Consider the following 22,193-nt stretch of genomic DNA (forward strand, 5'->3'; position numbering starts at 1 on the left):
ATGCGTTTTTAAAGTTTTTTTGTGACCTCTCCCCCAGAAAAAAAAATTCGAAGAAATCTATATGACTGTATCTAAACATGATCTTGTAGAAAAAAGATTTGTATGGTCTATTTAGCGAGGAAAAACCTCTCTTCTTACTAAATATCTTGCCGAAAGTTTGAAATCTTGGACCTTATGTGAAGTGACTATTGTGTCTGGAAACACAAAAAGAGCCTTTGCCTCTCGGACGCCATTTTTAATCATTGAGATTTTGGTAGAGTGGTAGCCTGGCATTCACTGTTTATCGATTGCCCCAAAATTTTTGAAGCTTAAGCTAATAGGATATAATAATGATGACCTTAAGAGGCATAGGCCGACTTCCCTTCTTCAAAATTTTCACAACCATGCTCGGATTCATCTGATGCTGATGGGGTGTGAAATTTTGGGCCAAGGGTGCAGAGTGGATATACTCTTGAAGGCCCTGATTATCTTTTTCATTAAATATTAACATCATTTAACTTTAGAAATAAGAGACACACATTTATTACATGATAGTCAATAAAAATTAAACCATCAAACTTCAGAGCTCAGAATCATTAACTATCATATCGATTATTCTTTATACAGCTCAATCTTGAAAACAAATTTAAGCGAATTCCAAATGAGAGCCGAAAACCTCCTGAAAATTGTGTCGAATCGATGTGAAAGTAAATCATTGAAAACATAATCGTCAAAACCATTTACGGGACAATTACAGTCCCCCGCCTCTAAAAACAAGGAGTAATTTCACCTCTAAAAACAAGTGTTATTTCAAAGATAATTTTTATTTGTGCTTGGTTTTAATAAGTTTGTCTCTCTAAGTCGGTTAAAAGTGCAATATAGTGCTTTTGATGCCATTCCTTAAGTAGAAAAGCCGGGAAGCGTCAAAAGGGTGCAATCATTATTTTTGTGGTTGAAAAGTCTAAGCATAAGCTTTAAAATACCCTCTTGGATATTCCCACTCCCAGTCCTTTAGGCTTTGTGAATTGTGGGATGACTAGCAGAAGTAATAGCCCATCTTAATGGCATATGCAAATTTTCAATGACTCATTTCAAAGCCCTTCATCTAAGCTACGCGATAGTTGTAAATTTGTCTTGATAAGACCAAAATAAAGTAGCATATGGCATCGAATAGCACATTGTTATGTACTATTTTTGAATTTGAAAGGCTAGGAAGGATAAAGGGTAACATTATATTTGTCGTGATTCAAAACCTTATCTGGAGGTTAATAGCCCCCATTTTTCTATATTTCCCTTCCTAGTCCTCTTTACGTGTGAAAACTAAAAACACGTTCTGAAAACACACGAAAGCGAAAAACCCTAATGGAAAAAATAATTTAAGATTCTAAATTGGGGTAACAATTTTTATTTATGTTTATCTCAACATAAAAACTTAACTAAGAAAACAATTTTTTGTATATTTCTAAGAAAAAGTTTGGAACCCCAATTTGTCACTTTGCTTTAATTTTTTTTATTTCTTCAGCAAAAAGAAGCCATAAAACATTGCTGAAACCTTGGAATGGCTTATTTCAAAGCTAATACTTGCATCTATGTGCTTAACACAATTTTGTCTTGGCAACATCAACGCAGGAGGTATATAGCACCAATTTCGGGGCTTGGAAATTAATAAACTAGTTTTGCTCACATCGTATATATTAAAGCATTGACATCTGTGGACGTATTTTTAGTTGACAGGGAGTCAGTGGTTTCCAAGATTAAAAAAATATATATCCAATTTGCAAGTTTTCAGAAAAACTGAGTGTTTCTCATTACTGACGGTGGTTGAACGTATTCTGAAACAGTTGGAAACACTAAGGGAGTTTTTGGCTGAAGTAATGTCACCCAAAACGATAGTCTATTTCTTTAACTATCCGTTACCACGAGTTTTGTTTTATTCTTTCAGAGCCAACCTTTTATCTCCAGAAACAAAGAAAGAAAATAGAAACAAAAACTTCTTAACAAAGAAGTTAAAGCATTATAAATAGTCTTTGAAAAAACAGAACACTGTCAGAACATACAGTTGCAAAGTTTCTGGGGATCCAAACTGAAACTGAACTTTAGAAATAGCCAAAATTCCTCAGCATTGAAATATAAAAATGAGTTTGACAAAGAAGATAATAATTATTAAGACCGTCTTTGGAATGTTTAAAACAGTGGGGTTTTCCACTAGGGGCTCCCAAAATATAATGCATTTTCATGGATGAATCTTGCTACCCCACTGCAATTGCAAAATGTTGCAAAGACAACACATTATTTACAAGAAGAGCGAATACTAATCATTGACAGCGCATTTGAAGAAATAGTTAACCACAAAGATTAATATATAATATAAGACAAAGAAGAAGTAACGAATGTGTGGATTAAAAAGACATGCACCAAAAACTATTAAGTTTTTTTTTCAAGAGACGTTGGAAAGAAAATATGTTTCTAAGTTGACATGCCAATTTGAAAAAAAAAATTATTTCCTTTGGTTCCTGCACAGTGGACTAAATAGCTCAAACATCTTCAAAATCACGTTGACAGAGTCGAAAACATTTAATGCAAGTTTAATTACAAAATAACGAGTTCAGAAATTATTAAGTATTTACAAATTTACATTGTAAATTGCAACATTGTAAATTACATTGTAGTAATACGAATTTAGATTGTAATAGTAGTAGTAACTATCCTGCAAGTTTCAAGTGATCACCATTAGATATTTCTTAGATGTCGTGGATATACCCTTTTGGTTGCCTAGATACATATAATGTTTTTTAAGTTTATTTCACCTCCCCCCCACTCCCTATGATTTAGTGCAAAATCCACTCAATATTCAACGAAATTTACAATTTAATAGCCTTATATATATTTTGTTTGGCCTATCACTCAGTGAGGCATAAAGGTTAATATCCGTTTCATCGTCGACTACATAGGGAACAATCATCGCAAAGTAAACTGGTCTTAATGTCTGCTTGTTGGAATAAAAAAAAAAAATGTAGGTCTTGTTAGGCTACATATTCCAGGGGCAAAAAAGTAAAACAAGGACTTCCTTGCAGTTGAACTTTAAAAGTGTTTTTTTGTTGTTTATATTATAGAATAGTATGTTGCGTCACCATGTCAGATTTATAATAAGAAAAATATTTGTAGGTATGATATATTTATGTTGAAAGAAAAAAAGAGTAAAATAGGTTCGTATTTTTTATTATTTTTTTTTGCTGGGAGGGAAGAGTAGATTTATGTCACTATATTGCGGTATGAATTTTCAAATACTGTATTTAATGGCCTTGTTCTGTTTACAATAAATATTTCTATGGGGTTTTAGAAACACCAGTTCGAGGTTGCCATTGAATTAAGGCCTGTGGCCCCTACCAGTGTCCCTTTTAAATTACGAGGGGATTTAATATACGAGCTCTGAGACACGACATCTATCTAATAATCAAATTCCATCGAGATCCGATCAGCCGTTCTTAAGTTAAAAATGCTTCATTCTTTCAAGTTTTCCCGAATTAACCGTCCCCCCACTCCCCCCCAGATGATCAAATTGGGGAAACGACTGTTTCTAATTTAATCTAGTCTGGTTCCTGATACGCCTGCCAAATTTGATCGTCGTAGCTTATCTGGAAGTGCCTAAACTAGCAAAACCGGGACAGACAGATAGACCGACAGAACGACCGACAGAAGTTGCGATCGTTATATGTCACTTAATTAATATTAAATAAAAAAACTAGTTTTTTAAGCTGAAAGTAAGGAGCGACATTAAAACTTAAAATGAACAGAAATTACTCCTTATATGAAATGGATTTTCCTTTTCGCAAGCCCTTGCTCTTTACGCAAAAGTTTTTAATTGTTTTAAAAATTAGAATTGTGGCAAAGCGTCAAACTTTAGCGTAAAGAGCGAGGGATTGCGGAGGGGAAAACCCATTTCATATACGGAGTAATTTCTGTTCGTTTTAAGTTTTAATGTCGCTCCTTACTTTCAGTCAAAAAAACTAGTTTTTTATTTAATTTCTGAACGTTTTTGAATTATTGCATGTTTGATTTTGGCTCTCCGCACATAAATTATTAAAAATGAAATTTGCAGAATAATTCTTTTTTTGGCTTAATGGCTTTCTCTGAATTTTTATCAGACGATTTTGAGAAATAAGGGGTGGGGAAGGAGGCATAGTTGCCCTCCAAATTTTCGGTTACTTAAAAAGGTAACTAGAATCTTAATTTTTAACGAACATTTTTATTAGTAAAAAATATACGTAACTTAAGAATTAACTTGAGTAACAAACTTTTATATTCTTGTATTTTTATTATGTATATGAGGGGGTTTGTCTCCTCGTTAATACCTCGCTCTTTATACTAAATCTCAAGTTTTGTTCCAATTCTTTAAGAATGACCCCTGAATCAGAAAGACCGTAGAATAAGTAGTTGAAATTACTAAAAATATTTTAGCATAAAGAGCAATGTATTTATCTCCTCCTAAATACCTCGCTCTTCATGCTAAAGTGTTTTTAGAACCCCTCATATGCTTACTGATCTTTGTTCGTTTTAAGTTTTAGTGCTACTCCTTACTTTCAATTGAAAAAACTTTTTCAGGTTTATTTTTTCATTGTTTTTTTTTTATAGTAATGCTTGAAAATCCTGCACCCTTTTCATTGAGTTTCCCTTCCCCCAGGACATATTCCTCCAAGGAAATATCCTCCCAAATAGCCCCCTCCCCTCAAAACAACCCCCCAAACCAAAAGAATCCCCCTGAAAACGTCTGTACACTTCCCAATAACCATTACTGTATGTAAACATTGGTCAAAGTTAATAACTTGCAGCCCCTCCCCCATGGACTGTGGGGGAGTAAGTCATCCCCAAAGACATAGTTATTATGGTTTTTGACTATGCGGAACAAAATGGCTATCTCAAAATTTTGATCCGTTGGCTTTGGGAAAAATGAGCGTGGGAGGGGACCTAGGTTCCCTCCAATTTGTTTGATCACTTAAAAGGGGTACTAGAACGTTTCATTTTCATTAGAATGAACCCTCTTGTGACATTCTAGGACCACTTGGTCGATACGATAACCCCTGGAAAAAAAACAACAAAAAAAACAGCAACAAACAAACAAATAAACACGCACCCGTGATCTATCTTGTGGCAAAAAATATGGAATTCCACATTTTCGTAGATAGAAGCTTGAAATTTTGGCTTTAGGGTTTTCTGATACGCTGAATACGATGGTGTGATTGTTGTAAAGATTCTATGACTTTTAGGGGTTGTTTTCCCCTATTTTCCAAAATAAGGTAAATTTTCTTAGGCTCGTAACTTTTGATGACAAAGACTAAATTTTATGAAACTTATATATTTAAAATCAGCATAAAAATTTGATTCTTTTTATGTATCTTTTAGCATCAAAATGTCGATTTTTAGAGTATGGTTTACCATTGATCCGGGTCGCTCCTTACTACAGTTCGTTACCACGAACTGTATGATCAAGTGCCGTTAAAACGCATTTCAAAAATAGACGGCCTATCTGTATAGAAGTTTACATTTTAAGTTGTTTTATTATTTAAAAATACTAACTGATTGTTCAGTTTTAAGAAATTGGAACAATGAACCATCTTAGGTTATTTTTGGAATAATATTTTGGTAGATATGAAAGGTAAGACCTATCTTTGAAAAGTAAACTTGTAGTTTCTTGGCCATTTGTAGACTGTCAGACTAGGCTAGGCCAAGCAATTATAAAGTGTGTTTTATTCTGAGAACAGATCTATTTTCAAAGATTGTAAAAATTCTCTCTTATCTAGAATATTTTTTTTAGCTCTTCCATAGCTTAGTTTTGGTTCACTTTATCAGGCTCATAAAGTGAGGCTAAGCTTCTGTGGCAATTTAGGTACAGGCTATGCCTATTAGCTTTCATAAAGTTAAGTGCCTCTGTTTATTGTTTTTGGTGGAATTCTAGATAAGGATATTTCTCTATCTTGGAAAGTCAGCTTATTCAAGGAAGATAAAATACCAAAAAAATGAGTCTATAGCCTCAATGACTCTTGGAAGGTATTTTGAAATTGGCTAGCCTACAGGTTAGTGACCTTTGATGACCTCTTACAACCCTTGTGTTAAAAAGTGAAGCCATAAGAATATATTTTCTACACAACTTCAAACAAGGCAAAAGGAAAGTAGGTTATTTTGAGCCTTAGGCCTGTACTTTTGCTCAATCCTTTTTTATAAGGTTTAAAAAATGAATGTTTAAAAAATGAATATATAAATATATTCATTAAGTTTAATAAAAATTTTTTTAGCATAGGTTAAGCTAACCAATGGGCTAATTAGACTGGTTCTATTTTAGTGGTTTGCCTCTTCCAAAAGAAACACTTTAAAATTCATAAAACTGCTTTTAAAATTTAAAAATCCTAAATATGTACTTAAAATCATTCCCCCCCTCTCTAATGTTTAAATTTCTAGCTAAAATGATAAATTTGTAGTTTACAACCTAATTTAGCTAGGATAAAAGCAAATACATCAGTTGATGCCTTTTTTTTGTTATATCTTAGGCAAATTGCATTTTAGCTCTTAATAGGCTAAAAGGGCTTAAAACAGGCCATAGTAAATAAAAGTTTAAAAATGAGCTTCAAAGAAAATTTGATTTGTGATAAAAGATTGCCATAATTAATTTTTTTTTTCATTAGGCTAGTCTTCATAGGCCTAGTAAAATGCTATTACAAAAACAAATTTAAATAAATTAAAACGAGTAAAGAACCCTATAAAATGATGTAAGTTTTGGTTTGACATGCATTTTTTGGGGGTTTTCAGGCTCTTTTAAAATATCTAAAAATTTGTTTCCATAATAACATATTAGACTACTATTAAGATTAAATCCCTAGAATAATTCCTATTCATGAATTAGCTACAAATGGCAATTTTTCTCACTAGGCAGTTTTTTTAAATAAGTTTTAAACTTCTTGTTAGCCTACTATGAATTGTTTACCTTTTGGGACACCATTAAAGACTCAAAATGTAATTTGCCACAGAAGAAATGGTTCACTTGTGAATCAGCATAAGAAAAGATGGTAAAATTCTAGTTAATTGACTTCTTGCTATCTCAGAAAGGGTTTAGGTTAGGAAAATGAAACTTTCAGGAATGAATCTACAGACTAAAGTATGTCCTGGGAAGGTATTTTGAAGCAACTGCCTCCACTCTTTCTCCCTCTAGAGGGCCCTGACCTTTGATGACCTTTAAAAATATGTGTGTTATAAAAGTGAAACCTTGCAAAATAGATCTTCTGCTTAAGTGAAGTGCAACAAAATTGTTTTCAGCTTCATAACTTTGTTCAATTCCATTTTATAAGGTTTTAAAGATATACAAATACATTTCCTGAATTTTGAAAAAAAAAACACTGACATGTCTCAAAATTCTACTCAAATAACAGGAATTGCATTTTCAGAACTAAAGGCAGAGAAAAAGCAACTAGTAACTGAAAATTACAGTAAAATGTTGTTTTGTCAAAATTTCAATTGGTCATCATTCACCTGTCATGTAGGCAAATTTCAGGGCCCTGTCATGTAGGCAAAAGTCAATTAACTAGAATTTTACCAAAAGGATATCAAGTTAGGCATATATATTCACTTTCACCCTAGGTAAACCATATTATAAGATACAAATTTACTGCCACAATTGTGTATTCTCTATAAATTTTCCCATTGCTTGATACAGCTGATATTGCTTATTTTGCTATTAAATTAGTGTAAAGAAAAGAGTCATATAAGAAAAATTCATTGTGTATACACAATCCAGGATATACTTTTGACCACTGGGATAGGGGTAAAGTGATATGCTTTTAGAAATAATTTCAGTAAGCATTTTAGTATTTTTAAAAGTACTTTTCAGAATTTTGTATAAACCTATAGTTAGGCCTATTGAGAAGGAAACCTGCTAATAAAAGACTTCTTACTTTAAAGTGTGCAAAAATTGGAGCTAATACATTTTAATATATTTCCACTATACTTTACTTCTCTCCCTCAATTATATATTTCTAATTATATGTAGTTAACAGCCAAAGATTTCTCATGTGTTTTGCCATGCATCGCCCTTGTTTTAATCTTTGTACCCATAAATTGAATCAACACTTACAAAATCAAGTTGAAAAACACATGACATATTTATAATTTAGGCTACATATTTGTCCAATTTGACTGGTTCTTGACAAAGCTAGGTGTATTAGTGTTACCAAAGGTCAGTGGCATACTTATGATTTCTGTTGTAGCTAAACTACTACTACTAACAACTCACTGCATTACCAAGCTGCCTGAGGGCAAATCTGTCTTTATGTCATCCTCCCACCTAACAACAGACAATCTGCTTTCTGTTTAACCCTAGATGGTTGGCTGTATAGCACAATCTTCAGCAATCTGTCATCCTTCATCTGCAGAGTGTGCCCTAGCCATCTCAACCATAGGCAATTTCTCTGGAAAACATCTAGCAAGGCTTCATCTGCTTTTTGGAGCACACATGCTTCAGACCCATATTTGACCACTGCCATCACTGTAGCTTCCAATATCCTAATCTTGGTTTGTAGACTTATCTTCCTATTCTTCCAAATGCTTTTTTTAACTGTGAAAAACACCTTGAGCCTTGGCTATTCTACTTTTAACATTTTCACTGCTTCTGCTGTCTTTACTAGTAATATGACCAAATTAAGTAAAGCTGTCCACCTGATCAATCTTTTTGTTACCCAACATCACCTTTTCATCTTCACTTGTTCCTAGCCTTAGGACTTAGTCTTCTTAACATTAATTTTCAAACCTATTCTAGCATCATGAACTTGCAAAACCTTTAAAAGGTCATTCATTTTGCTCACACTTTCATCTAGCATGCTTAAATCATCAGTATAATGTAAGTCCAGGAGAGCTTTTCCTCCCCATTTGATTTTGCTAAGGTTAAGGTGATTGCCTTTCCTGTGTTCCTTAAGATGAAGTCCAAAAAAAAGGATCCATATAAAGAGGATAGAACACAACACTGCTGAACTCCTGATTTAATATGGAACCAGCTGCTAACCACATTTCCTACCTTGACTGCTGCAGTGTTATTCTTGTACATAGCTCTTGTCACTTTAGTTTATTTATCTGGTATACCATACAAGGATAGATTTATCTTGGCTTTACTTTTATTTGATATGGCTTTCAAGTCTTTTAGCACCTCCACCAAGTTGATAGTTTCTTGGAAACCATTGAATTACCTTAAGTCAATAATGATTAAACGTATCCAGAACTTTAAAGAACATAATGTAGTATAAAAAGGACCTGGATTGAAATCCTGAGGATTGGAGTCTGACTCTGACTTCTTGCCAACAAGAGAAATGCGATTAAGAATTTATTTTCACCCTTTTACTGCTCATCTTAAATTTTAATATGGCTTTAAACTTTTCATTGAAAATGGTTTAAGTTTTTGAAAAACATCTAATGACCCCTCAAGTTTCCCTTCACGAATATACCAAAATGTTCAAGACAAACATGACTGGGTCATTGAAAAATCAGCTAATGTTTCGTTTTACGTGAATCGTCATTACAAAAAACACCACGTGGATGTTGTTAAGAAAAAAACCTTTCATTGTCATGGAAAAGAGAAAATTTTGGCTAATGTTTCATTTTACGTGAAATGTCATTACAAAAACCTTACATAATGTCACTAAGAAAAAAAAACTATCCATTCTTTTTGGAAAAGGGAAAAAATTGGCTAATGTTTCGTCTTACGTGAGTTGTCATTAAGAAAAAAAAAACTTACGTGAATGTCGTTACGAAAAAAAGCCTTTCTAATGTCTTAGAAAAGAGAAAAAATTTGCAAATGTTTCTGCTTATGGGATTTGTCATTACAACAAGAGCTAAGAGCTCATATGACACTTGTGACGAGGCGAGAAGAGCTAAGAGCCAAGAGATCATATGGTATGAGCTCTAACAAAATTCTATGAATCAATAGATTGATTTAAAAAGGAAAATAAGAGGCTTAACGCCGGTCAGGATTTAAAATAAGAGCTCTGAGTCACGATTCCCTTCTATATATCAAAATTCATTAAGATCCGATCACCCACTCGTAAGTTATAAATACCTAATTTTTTCTAATTTTTCCTCTCCCTTTAGCCCCAGATGGTCGAATCTGGGAAAACGACTTTATCAAGTCAAATTGTGCAGCTCCCTGACACGCCTACCAATTTTAATCGTCCTAGCACGTCCAGAAGCACCAAACTCGCCAAATCACTGAACCCCTCCCCCAACTCCCCCAAAGAGAGCGAATCCAGTACGATTCTGTCAATCACATATCAAGGACATTTGTTTATTCTATCCACCAAGCTTCATCCCGATTCCTCCACTCCAAGTGTTTTTCCAAGATTTCCCCCTCCAACTCCCTCCAATGTCAAGAGATCTGGTTGGGATTCGAAATAAGAGCTCTGAGACATGAATTCCTTCTAAAAATCAAATTTCATTAAGATCCAATCATCTATTCGTAAGATAAAAATACCCCAATTTTCACGTTTTCCAAGAATTCCGGTTTCCCCCTCCAACTCCCCCCAATGTCACAGGATCTGGTAGGAATTTAAAATTAGAACTTTAAAGCACAAAATCCTTCTAAATATCAACTTTCATTAAGATCTGGTCACCCTTTCGTAAGTTACAAATACCTCAATTTTCAAAATTACCCCCCCCCCCAATTCCACCAAAGAGAGCAGATCCGGTCCGGTTATGTCAGTCATGTATCTTAGACAGGTTTCTGTTCTTCCCATCCATTTTTATCCTGATCTCACCGCTTTAAGTATTTTCTAAGATTTCCGGTTCCTCCAACTGCCCCCCCCCTCCCCCAATTACGCTTGATCCGGTTGAGATTTAAAATAAGAGATCTAAGTTACGAGGTCCTTCTAAATATGAAGTTTCATGAAGATCCGATCACTCCTTCGTAAGTTAAAATACGTCATTTTTTCTTATTTTTCAGAATTAGACCCCCCCCCCATAGAGCGCATCCGTTCCAATTATGTAAATCACGTATGTAAGACTTCTGCTCTTATTTTTCCCACCAAGTTTCATCCCGATCCCTCCAATCTAAGTGTTTTCCATGATTTTAGGTTCCCCCAGCCCAAACTTCCCCCAATGTCACCAGATCCGGTCAGGATTTAAAATAAGAGCTTTGAGACACGATATCTTTCTAAATATCAAATTTCATTGAGATCCGATCGCCCGTTCATAAGTTAAAAATACCTCATTTTTTCTAATTTTTCAGAATTAACCCCTCTCCCAACTACCCCAAAGAGAGCGGATCCGTTCCGGTTATGTCAATCATGTATCTAGGACTTGTGCTTATTTTTCCCACCAAGTTTCATCCCGATCCCTCCACTCTAAGTTTTTTCCAAGTTTTAGGTTTCCCCCTCCAACTCCCCCCCCCCCAATGTCACCAGATCTGGTCGGGATTTAAAATAAGAGCTCTAAGACACCTTATCCTTCTAAATATTACATTTCATTGAGATTCGATCACCCGTTCGTAAGTTAAAAATACCTCATTTTTTTAATTTTTCAGAATTACCCCCCCCCCCCCGCCCCCCAACCACCCCAAAGAGAGCAGATCCGTTCCGGTTATGTCAATCATGTATCTAGGACTTGTGCTTATTTCTTCCACCAAGTTTCATCCCGATCCCTCCACTCTAAGTATTTTCCAAGATTTTAGGTTTCCCCCTCCAATATACCCCCCCCCCCAATGTCACCAGATCCGGTCGGGATTTAAAATAACAGCTCTGAGACACGATATCCTTCCAAACATCAAATTTCATTAAGATCTGATCAACAGTTCGTAAGTTAAAAATACTTCAATTTTTTCCGAATTAACCGGCCCCCCACTCCCCCCAGATGGTCAAATTGGGAAAGTGACTATTTTTAATTTAAGCTGGCCCCGTCCCTGATACGCCCACCAAATTTCATCGTCCTAGCTTACCTGGAAGTGCCTAAAGTAGCAAAACCAGGACCGACAGAATTGGTGATTGCTATATGTCACTTGGTTAATACCAAGTGACATAAAAACCTTACCAAGACCTTTATTGATTGCAAGGGAAAATCTGTTATTCAAAACCGGAAGAGAGCGCGCGATTTGTTGACCAAAAGGTGCGGCTTTTATGCACTATTGTATTTTGTTTTTCAATGTTGTGGCTGTCCTTACAAGGAGTTTCTCAGCATTTACCTGGACAACCCTCACCTGAATGGTTTCATTGTGGAAAATGCACTTTCGGACCTTTATAATATGGATTTCAATGCCAAAAGAATAAAGTGCTCTAACAATTTTTGTATATTTGTTTGTTAATAAAATGTGTTCACAAATAAAGTCACTTTTGTGTTCTTGAATAGATTTTCTTTAGATTTCTTCTTCTGGATGTAGAAGCTCATCGTCATCATTACCGACAACAAGTAGTGGTGGTATTCATTTAGGTTCACTTTGTATTGATCTTGTAACGAAAGATCAGGGTCACATTTCCTACAATACAATGTGACTTCACTCCTATTGTATCTTTTTCTGAAGTCAATGATACTTTTTCATTCATATTGTAATATTCACGTGTTTCAATTGACTTATTCGATGCAGTATCACACACAAAATTATCAAATAAAGAACCGCTCTCCATAACTGCTAAATAAATTTAGTAGGCTTATATTCATAGTACCAATACATCCAGAAAAAAACAAAATCGATAGAATACATTTCTAATCCAATTATCCACCATCACTACTACCCATCCATCGACTAGGATCCCAGCTAATAGGGTCATTCTTCCTCTTCACTAAATTTTTGGAATATCTAATTTATACCTTACCATCAATTTACTCATCCATTCTGAAAAAAATCTGACTTCATTCACAGGATTATGTATTTACACATAGGACTCTTAGGACACCTAGAATCTTTCAAATTTAAAACAGGGATATCTTCTTCACACTGCTTCATCACTAACTTTTCTGTGGTGACATCCCCCTTCACAAATATAACTTTAAAACCCATAAAATCACACATAGCAGCAATTTCACTTTGAGCAAACATGAGACTAACCCCAGTGTCACAAAATGGCATTATTGGTCGTTCATACCAACCTTGTGTGTTAATGAATATCAATGTTGCATACCACCAGTTAGTTGAATACTTATGTAAATTACACTTCCGATGGTGGATGTCTATTTCTTAAAATTTTTATTCATCGCTTAAAACACATGGTTCGATCCCCGCCGCAGCAAGGTTGGGCGACAAGCTTGCTACTTGTTCCTGTAAGACACCCAGCAACTGAAACGTCAATTCGACGCCCTATGCGCCAGCAATGGCTCTGGAGGATCTTTATCCTTTTTTTTAAAACACATCCAAATATCAAGACACAATCAATATTAGCTATACTGACAAACTTTCTATCAATAATTCCTGTCAATTGACATTTTCTTTCAAACTAGAACTATCAGAATTAATAAGCTATTTCATAAGAATAGGGGGATGGCATTGTCCTATGACTTCCATTAATCCAGAAGGCAACGGTTATTTTGGGGGGTTGGTATTGGCCTATGGCTTCCCCGTAATTAAGAAAGCATTAGGTATTTGGGGGGATGACATTGTCAGTATTCACACAGCGGATACTACTACTGTCTGTAATTAATTTTCTACAACATTTCTTTTGTGCTTGGATTATTTTTGTATTACAGTGTTTGGGTTACATGGTATTATTTATCACAGACAGATATTACCAAATTGTTTGTAATCAAGCCTGTAATCATTTTCTAAAATACTTCGATCAATTATTATTTTCTCCTCCTTAAATAGGTAGCATATCCTCATTATTAACTGTAAATATTTATTTGTAGTTGTGGGCAAACATGTACCTGGAGCAGGAGGACCACGGGCCTCTGATGTTTTGCCCCTTCTTGATGACAAATTAGCAATTTTGTCTGGCGGAAGAGACAAAAGGGGTGGTGCAATATTGACTTTTCCAGCATCTCCTAAAAGGGAAACTGCCAGACCGGATGATTATAGAAGACTTCTACAGTATCTGACCTCGATCCCAAGGTTAGTCTAGACAATATTCTTTATCCCTCCTGTATTCTATCTTTTTTAAAACCTAAATTAAAGTGCAATTGTTTTTTAGCTTTCTGCCATAATTTGAATGATTGTCAATAGTAATCTAGATTTTTTTTTGAACCCTGAAAAACTAGATGGAAGATCAAATGACCCCTGACTTGAAAAAAAAAACTGAATACGCATTAACTCATCGCATAAAACGCTTAAGCATAAACTACGCATAAACACCACAAATACTACACCGTATTTCTAAACACTAGTATACAGAGACTAAAAATATTCCCGTTTGGAAACTCAAGATTATTTGGCTTCCAATCTTAAATTTAGTATTTTGCATTCTTTGCCAGTTAGGTAAGAATTTCCCTTTAAAAGGGAAAAAAGTTCTTTGTCATTTATTCATAATTTTTTCTTTAGTGGGCTGGAATTTTATTGGCTAATGAGCTTTAAATATAATTTCCAAGCTGATATGAATAAAAAAAGTCTGTTGATCCATTTTCAAACTCAAATTTGTTGGTACTTAGATTCTTTGGTCCAAGAAATTGTAAATGTTAATTTCAAACCGACAAAAGACAAAAAGTTTTTGGTCCGATCTCCCCCCCCCCCCTCCACCACACGTACACACGGACAAATTTGAGACCCTCTGGCACAGGAAACGATCTCTAAAATCTCCCAAGCCAATATGACAGAAACAGTGTTGGGTTGAATTTTGGGACCACTTTCTGGATTCCCAACCAATTTTATTTCTGTCTTGGATTGATGTCTCACCTAAAGACTTGAAAAAACTTGATACTTATACCTGTTAGACTATTGGAAAGACGTTCTAGAGACAATCTTCAAAGGTCGGATCATTCGTAGCTATCGACCAGATGAAAAAGGTCTTGAAAAAGGTTAAAATCATTGTGTCTACGATCAAGGGAACATGTGTTTTTGTTAACCAATACAACAAGACCTTGCTGGTCGCCCATCTTTAAGTGACAATCTTCAAAAAGATAGAGAGAAATATAAGGAAGGAGAGAGAGAGAAAGAAAAACAAAAATAATGAAAGAGTGACATGTAGAGACAGAAAAGGGCACACAGAGAGAGAGAGAGAGCTCTCGTTAAGCATTTAACATTGCTCATACAGATGATTCCAATCGTGAGTATTATTCCTTCGTAATTCTGTAATAGAGATAATGCACCAATTCTCAAAAAGGGAACTATCGCTATTCAGCGCACATCGTTCCAGCCTATTACCGTGTCAATTGCACTGTGTAAGCTGCTTAAATCAACTGGTATTAGCTTAAGAGTAAGCCTTCTGATCCATCTCATTCGTTTGGCTTCCTTTGCAGATTCTGGGGTCTTGAGGTACTGTCTGCTGTAACCAATGAGCTCATTAAAGCCCGCGTTTCTACACTGTAAAAAAATGAATTCCAACAAAACTTATGCTGGAATTTATACAAGTAAAAAAATCCTATTTTTTTGTTGAAATTGTGATCCGTGTTCGAAGTCCAACAAATTGTTGAAATTATCAAGATTCATATACTTTACAGTAGGAAAAAACGTAATTCTCAACGTAAATAGGTTTTATCAATCAAAATGGCATGGATTTCAGTTGCAGATTGAAATTTCTTGAATACCATATTGAATTTGGCTATGTTGCCATTTAAAGTAAATGTATGTACAAATATTTTTAGCCTGTAATTAATACTTTGGAACAATAGAAGAGTATTATAGGAATTTTTGTTGTCTCGTATTGCTTTTGGAATAGTTACAGTGTATTAATAAAAGAGAAACAATCGTTTTTGTCCGTTTCTAGGTAAAGACAAGACGCGAAATAAAACATTTAAGATCATATTTCACTGGATCATTTCTGTTGGATGTTTGCTTACGTTTCGCTTTTAATCCGACAATTCCACTAAACAAAATGATGAGCGGAAACGTCTATTGCTGAGCGGGAGATGGACCGGTTCTGGCCTATGTTGGAACTTGGTTATTGAGTACTATTCCTGGTTGCTGTTATAGCGAGCTGGGATGAGTTAGATGTAATCCGAGTGATTGCGGAAGTGTTAATACTGGTGATATTTCTGATTGTCATGGTTATAAGACATGGCTTATATTCACTATAGGTTAATTAGGGTTGCCACCGTTAATGAATCGTCACTAAATATGATGATTTTACAGGTTATTCGGTAAAGACATTGAAATTTTACTTTGGGTTTGTAAATTCATTATTTTTGTTTCTCAACAAGTTATAAATTCAATAAAGATTAGGAATCTTAATAAGGCACTAAATATTCAATTCTAACGATTTTCAGCTTTTTAAATTCCAATCTTTTCGTTGATAATCATTACAAGCAATTTTTGTTGAATAACCCCCTATATCTTGGAGAATTTGATGTCAGCTGGGTCATTGACTCCCTTATTCGTGCGGCAATGTTTCTTCTTGCTGCTAAAAAGGGTTTAAATTCATGTGCATCTTTAAGACCTTCTGTGACGTGTATTCTAGCTTTCAAATCTGTCTGAAGATCTCTCTTCTGTAATTTAAGGAACTGGTACCCCGAGATAGAAAAATCTCTGTTTAAAAAGAAAACCGTTAAGGAGCTGTTTCTTCTCCTTATCTGCTTAACAATTATATAGTTCGGCCATAAGAACATTGCCTTTCTTCTGGTATTTCTAATGGAATCAATGTCTCTCTCGTTTTATGTATCGATGATATCCTTAAAGTCAATTGGACTATAGAGCGAAGTTCTGCAGTTTTTATAAGTCTACAAGACCAATACTTGAAGTTGAGCATTTCAAAGTTAGCGCGGTGAGGTATTACTGGTGTGAACCTTGATGTGAAACTCGATTCCTCTCTGGTTCTCTCAGCACAAAGTATCACTTACCTGGGTCTTACAACCGGTCTAACTCACAAATGTCAGCTCCTGCAAAAAAAATTATTGTAGAATTTTTACTGCACATGATCCATTGCTACTGCCAAATTTATCTTCAGCTAATAATTTATTTGCTTGGATCTGTTTTCAATTCATTCGCCCTTCCCCACATTTTTATGTTGTCCCTTTTGGAAGATTTTTTTGTAAATGAGAAAATAGAAAAATTTGCTTGTGCTCCTTTCGGTTTGCTTGATAGCTGGTTCAACTCCCTCCAAGGGCTCGAAATTTAAGAATAGTTCCAAGAATTAGAATAAGCAACCCTGAGGTAGCTATACCGTCGGAAGCCATATATAGCAACCATATAGCACATAAAGAGCAATATAGCAACCATCGGAAGCTATAGCTTCATTAATGAAAAAAAAACAATAGAAAAGCAGTGAACTTTCTTTGGTACCCTTTGCCAGTGCATCGTGTTTAGTTGAGTGTATGTAATGTGAACATCTATTGCTATGATTTCTTCGTTAAATGCAGTTCCTATTTTGTCACAGAGTCAGTTTTTTTTATCCTTTTTTGTTTTTTTTTCTGTTGTGTACAGTATATACTGTATAGTAATAAGAAAGAATTAACGAAAGACTAAGAACAATGAAATTATCGATCATTTTGTTGACATTTTCGACCATTGTTTCTCTAGCATTTCCATTTCCGTCTAGAGTAGGTTTATTAAACGACAGTTTCTTTTTCCAGTCTTTAGATGAGCGGACTTTAACCTTAAAATATTATTTCATTACATCAGGAAATTAAAAAGAAAATTGCAACGGACGAACGCTATAAGGGAATGTTAAATTATGGGTACTATTAATTTGACAAAACACAGTGGCCTAGGTCTTGAAGTGCGTCGTTTATTGTCTTCCTTTTTCCTGTGGTAGGGGGAAATTGTTCCCTGCCAGCGTCTATGTTTTTAAATTGTTTTATTCTTTCTTATCCTTAAGCTTAGTGCAAATGGCATTCATTTTTAATTGTTATTAAAAGTTGACAAGCGGTTGTAGCACGAGAAGCTGTTGATTGCCGTTGTTACACATATTATTTCATACCTTAAAATATCAATTTTCAGGTTAATTGAAAAAACTCAGGTATAAACCGCAAGCGATAGTCAATTTGTGGTTCGGATAAACCGTAAAAACAAATCTTTAGACAATGTTTTTTTATGGCTTTTGACAACTTTCATTGACGTAAATCATGTCCCAAGCAATTTCTTTTCGTGTTTCAATTGAAACAGAATGTTTTTGAATCAATGGAAAATTTCAATCTCTTAACAACCCCGTAATCACTGACCTCTTCATTGAAATATCCAAGTTAGTCTCAATTTTTTCTTTGTGAATGGTAATAATAAATTTTAAACATTTCCGCAAAAAGCATTGAGAAATCATTTCAGTAGTGATGCACTTCCCATGGATTATCTAACTAATTCGTATGGAAGGTGTGGTTCTAGAAACTCGGAAGGAGCTCGTTAGGTCGGATATCGAGATTTCTGGAGCCCTTTTAAGGGCCAAAAACGATTGGAGGGCAACTCAACATTCTCTCGTGCCCGTTTTCTTCTGGGACCTCCCCTTATCCCTTAGTAGCATTAAATATAGATTATGAGGTAGACATTTTGCTCTCGATTTATTAGAAAAAGCTTTTCTCATGGAAGTAAAGAGCGAAGTTAAAACTTAAAGTGAGCAAATCGCTTTCGCTACTTAAAAATACCACTACACATTTGGTTTTTGCGTAAATGTGTTCTTTTCTGAAAATCTTTAATCACCGGTTCAATACGGCCACCCCTTGAAAAAAAAGGTAAAAAACAGACTACCGCGCTCAATTCTGAAAATCTGAATGAAAATTACTATTTTTAATGAGTGTTCCATTGTAAATATCTCTCACTAGACATGTTCTTGAAAGCGTTCTTCTTAAATTTCGACCACTATAAGCCATAAATTTAAAATATTTCCGCTAAGCACTACAGGATATGCCTTTGGTCATAATATAATCCACGCAATCCCAGGGACAAGGGGCCCGGATTAACCAACCGCCTGTTTTACACTTTTTGGTGGAAGGGTGATAGATGACTTGGAAATGGGTCGAAAAACTTTTTGCTTCAAATAAGTTAGAAGGTTATGTCTACAAGTCCCTGGACCATAGATCCGAGACCACAGGGTGCCAAGGAAAGTATAATATATCAAAAGTATTTAAAGTTTGGGGTGTGGGCCCTCATTCTCTGAAAGAACAAAATTGAAAAAAAGTGGAAAAAGACACTGATTAGCAAAAATGGGCCAAAATATTTTTTACGATAAGGTTGAAACTTTCAGGGATCGTTCCCGAGATCAAAAGGACCTCGTATACATGAGAAGGAGGGAAAGGGCGCAGAGGGATCTGAAAATAGGGTGAAAAATCTTTTACTCTGATCGGTTTGAAACTTACATCGATAATCCGCCAGGCCAAGGGAACCGTGATGTACAAGAGAATTTTAGATTGGAGGAACCGGCATTCCAAAAATGGGGCCTGATAACCGGCAAAAAACATTTGTGACTGTTTTCAAGCTTATATTCGTAACACTTTCGTCCAAGAGACACCTATGCGAAGAAAAGGAAAAAGAAAATTGGTTACCCACAAAAAGGATGGATTCTTGGTCGCCTCTAGAGTGATTAAATAAGAAAAAATTATTTTTTTTTTTAACTGAAAGTAAGAAGCGACATTAAAACTTAAAACGAACAGAAATTACTTCGTCAATGAAAGGCGCTGCTCCCTCCTCAACGCCCCGCTCTTTACTCTAAAGTTTGACTCTTTCTCTCAACTCTACTTTTTAAAACAGTAAAAAACTTTAGCGTAAAGAGCGGGGAGTTGAGGAGGGAGCAGCCCCTTTTATTGACGAAGTAATTTCTGTTCGTTTTAAGTTTTAATGTCGCTCCTTACTTTCAATTAAAAAAACTTGATTTTTTCTTATTTAATTTCTGAACGTTTTTGAATTAATGCATGTTTTGATTTTGGCTCTCCGCATATGAATAATTAAAAACGAAATTTGCATATTAATTTTTTTGGCTAAATGGCTTCCTCATGTTTTTGATCGAATGAGTTTGAGAAAAAAGGAGCGGGAGAGGAGGCCTAGTTGCCCTCCAATTTTTTGGTTACTTAAAATGGCAACTAGAACTGTTAATTTTTTACGAACGTTTTTATTAGTAAAATGATATACGTAACTTACAAATTAGCTTACGTAACAAACTTCTGTATTCGCATGTTTTTATTACATATATGAGGGGGTTCACCCCCTCGTCAGTACCTCGCTCTGTACACTAAAGGTTAAATTTTGTCGAAATTTCTTAAGAATGACCTCTGAATCACAAAGGCCGTAGAATAAATAGTTGAAATTACTAAAAATACTTTTAGCGTAAAGAGCGAGGTATTATGAGGAGGTGAACTCCTCATATGCGTAATAATTTGGGTTTGTTTTAAGTTTTAATGCTGCTCCTTACTTTCAGTTGAAAAAACTTATTATATTTAAATTTTCATTGTTTTTTTTAATAATGCTAGAAAATCCTGCGCTCCCTTTATGGAAATTTTCTCCCCCCCATGACAAATTACTCCATGAAAAGTTCCCCCCGCATATCCTCCTCTTCTCAACCCCTCCCCCCAACCAAAAAATCCCCCTGAAAACGTCTCTACACTTCCAAATAACCATTACTATATGTAAGCACTGGTCAAAGTTTGTAACTTGTAGCCCCTCCCACGGGGACTGTGGGGGAGCAAGTCGTTCCCAAAGAAATAGTTATAAGCTTTTCGACTATGGTGAATAAAATGGCTATCTCGGAATTTTGATGCGGTGACTTTGAGAAAATAATTATTGTAGGAGGGGGCCTAGGTGCCCTCCAATTTTTTTGGTCACTTAAAAAGGGCACTAGAACTTTTCATTTCCGTTAGAACGAAACCTCTCGCAACATTCTAGGACCACTGGGTTGATACAATCACCACTGGGAAAAAAAAAAAAAAACAAACGAACTAATAAACACGCATCCGTGATCTGCCTTCTTGCAAAAAATACAAAATTCCACATTTCTGTAGGTAGGAGCTTGAAACTTCTACAGTAGGGTTCTCTGATACGTTGAATCGTATGGTGTGATTTTCGTTAAGATTCTATGACTTTAGGGGATGCTTCCCCCTATTTTCTAAAATAAGGCAAATTTTCTCAGGCTCGTAACTTTTGATGAGTAAGACTACACTCGATGAAACTTTTATATTGAAATCAGCATTAAAATGCGATTGTTTTGATGTAGTTAGTGGTATCAAAATTCCGTTTTTTAGAGTTTTGGTTACTATTGAGCTCCTTACTACAGTTCGTTACCACAAACTGTTTGATGAGGGATTCATGTATTATGTGTGGTATTAGAGCAATCTAAACATTAGTTTTTCGAACTTTCAGTGAGGAAATTCGAGAATTGAGATTCAGTGTCATTGTGGACACCAGAGGATCGACTTGGCCTCAGGTAAAAATCATTCTAAAGGCTTTGCAAGAGCACTGTGCAGCACTTATTCATTGTGCTTACATAATAAAACCAGGGAATTTTTGGCAAAAGCAACGGACAAGTTTGGCGTCACATAAGTACACCTTTGAAGTAAGTTCACTTTTAGTTTATTAATGTTCATGTAAAATTGTATATTTATAAAGAGTTGCTTAAAAATTAAGGTTTGATTTCTACTAGTAAAAAAAATCTGCTTTAAGTTTGAGTCCATTATAACATCAACTACAAAAAAAGAGACTTTTGTTTTGCGCTTTGGATGACCCAGCCTCTTGCATCACAAGATCTTTTTTTGTAACTTTGAGATGAATGAACTATCTTGTCACCTCTTTTCTCCAGTATAGATAGAACGTGAACTGTTCCCACCCATGCCTTTCCCGCAAATAGTCCGCGCAGTTCATTACTGGTCTCCTGATTCACTACTTTCGGCCGGAAGTGCAATGCATGATTGAGGGCAAAGACCCATTAAAACCCGCAAAGCTTAAATTTAACTCTTTATCTGAACTTATCTGAGTATTTATACTGTTTTATCGAACTTAAATGTCCTTATACAACTTTATCTAAACTTTATCCAACTTCTATCCAACTCTATCCAACTTCAAGCAAAATTTGCGAAGCCAAATCTCTGGTTACTTTATATTTTATTTTACCATTTCAAATAACCATTTCATCTACAAATAGTTTATTTTGGTTAAATTAATCGATTTATATATTGTATAAATTTAAATTCTGTGAATTCTTTAA

General features: G+C 35.0%; 1 protein-coding gene and 1 non-coding gene across 2 annotated transcripts; both read left to right on the forward strand.

Annotated features, from left to right (window-relative positions):
- The first annotated feature begins 5,542 nt into the window (after positions 1-5,542).
- On the forward strand, positions 5,543-22,142 carry LOC136032501 (kalirin-like). The gene is made up of 3 exons (XM_065712809.1): positions 5,543-5,632; positions 13,837-14,038; positions 21,353-22,142. The coding sequence occupies exons 1-3, from the start codon at positions 5,626-5,628 to the stop codon at positions 21,567-21,569; spliced, it is 426 nt and encodes a 141-aa protein (XP_065568881.1). The 5' UTR covers positions 5,543-5,625; the 3' UTR covers positions 21,570-22,142.
- Positions 15,875-16,085, forward strand: LOC136032520 (small nucleolar RNA U3). Its single transcript, XR_010618733.1, has one exon. It is a non-coding gene; the product is annotated as a small nucleolar RNA U3 (small nucleolar RNA).
- Positions 22,143-22,193: the final 51 nt, after the last annotated feature.

The sequence above is a fragment of the Artemia franciscana genome, chromosome 10 (assembly GCF_032884065.1).
Source record: "Artemia franciscana chromosome 10, ASM3288406v1, whole genome shotgun sequence".
Classification (NCBI taxonomy): domain Eukaryota; kingdom Metazoa; phylum Arthropoda; class Branchiopoda; order Anostraca; family Artemiidae; genus Artemia; species Artemia franciscana.

Coding starts and splice junctions, on each gene's coding strand:
- LOC136032501 (XM_065712809.1), top strand. Junction 14,039..21,352: donor TATCTGACCTCGATCCCAAG/GTTAGTCTAGAC, acceptor TCGAACTTTCAG/TGAGGAAATTCGAGAATTGA.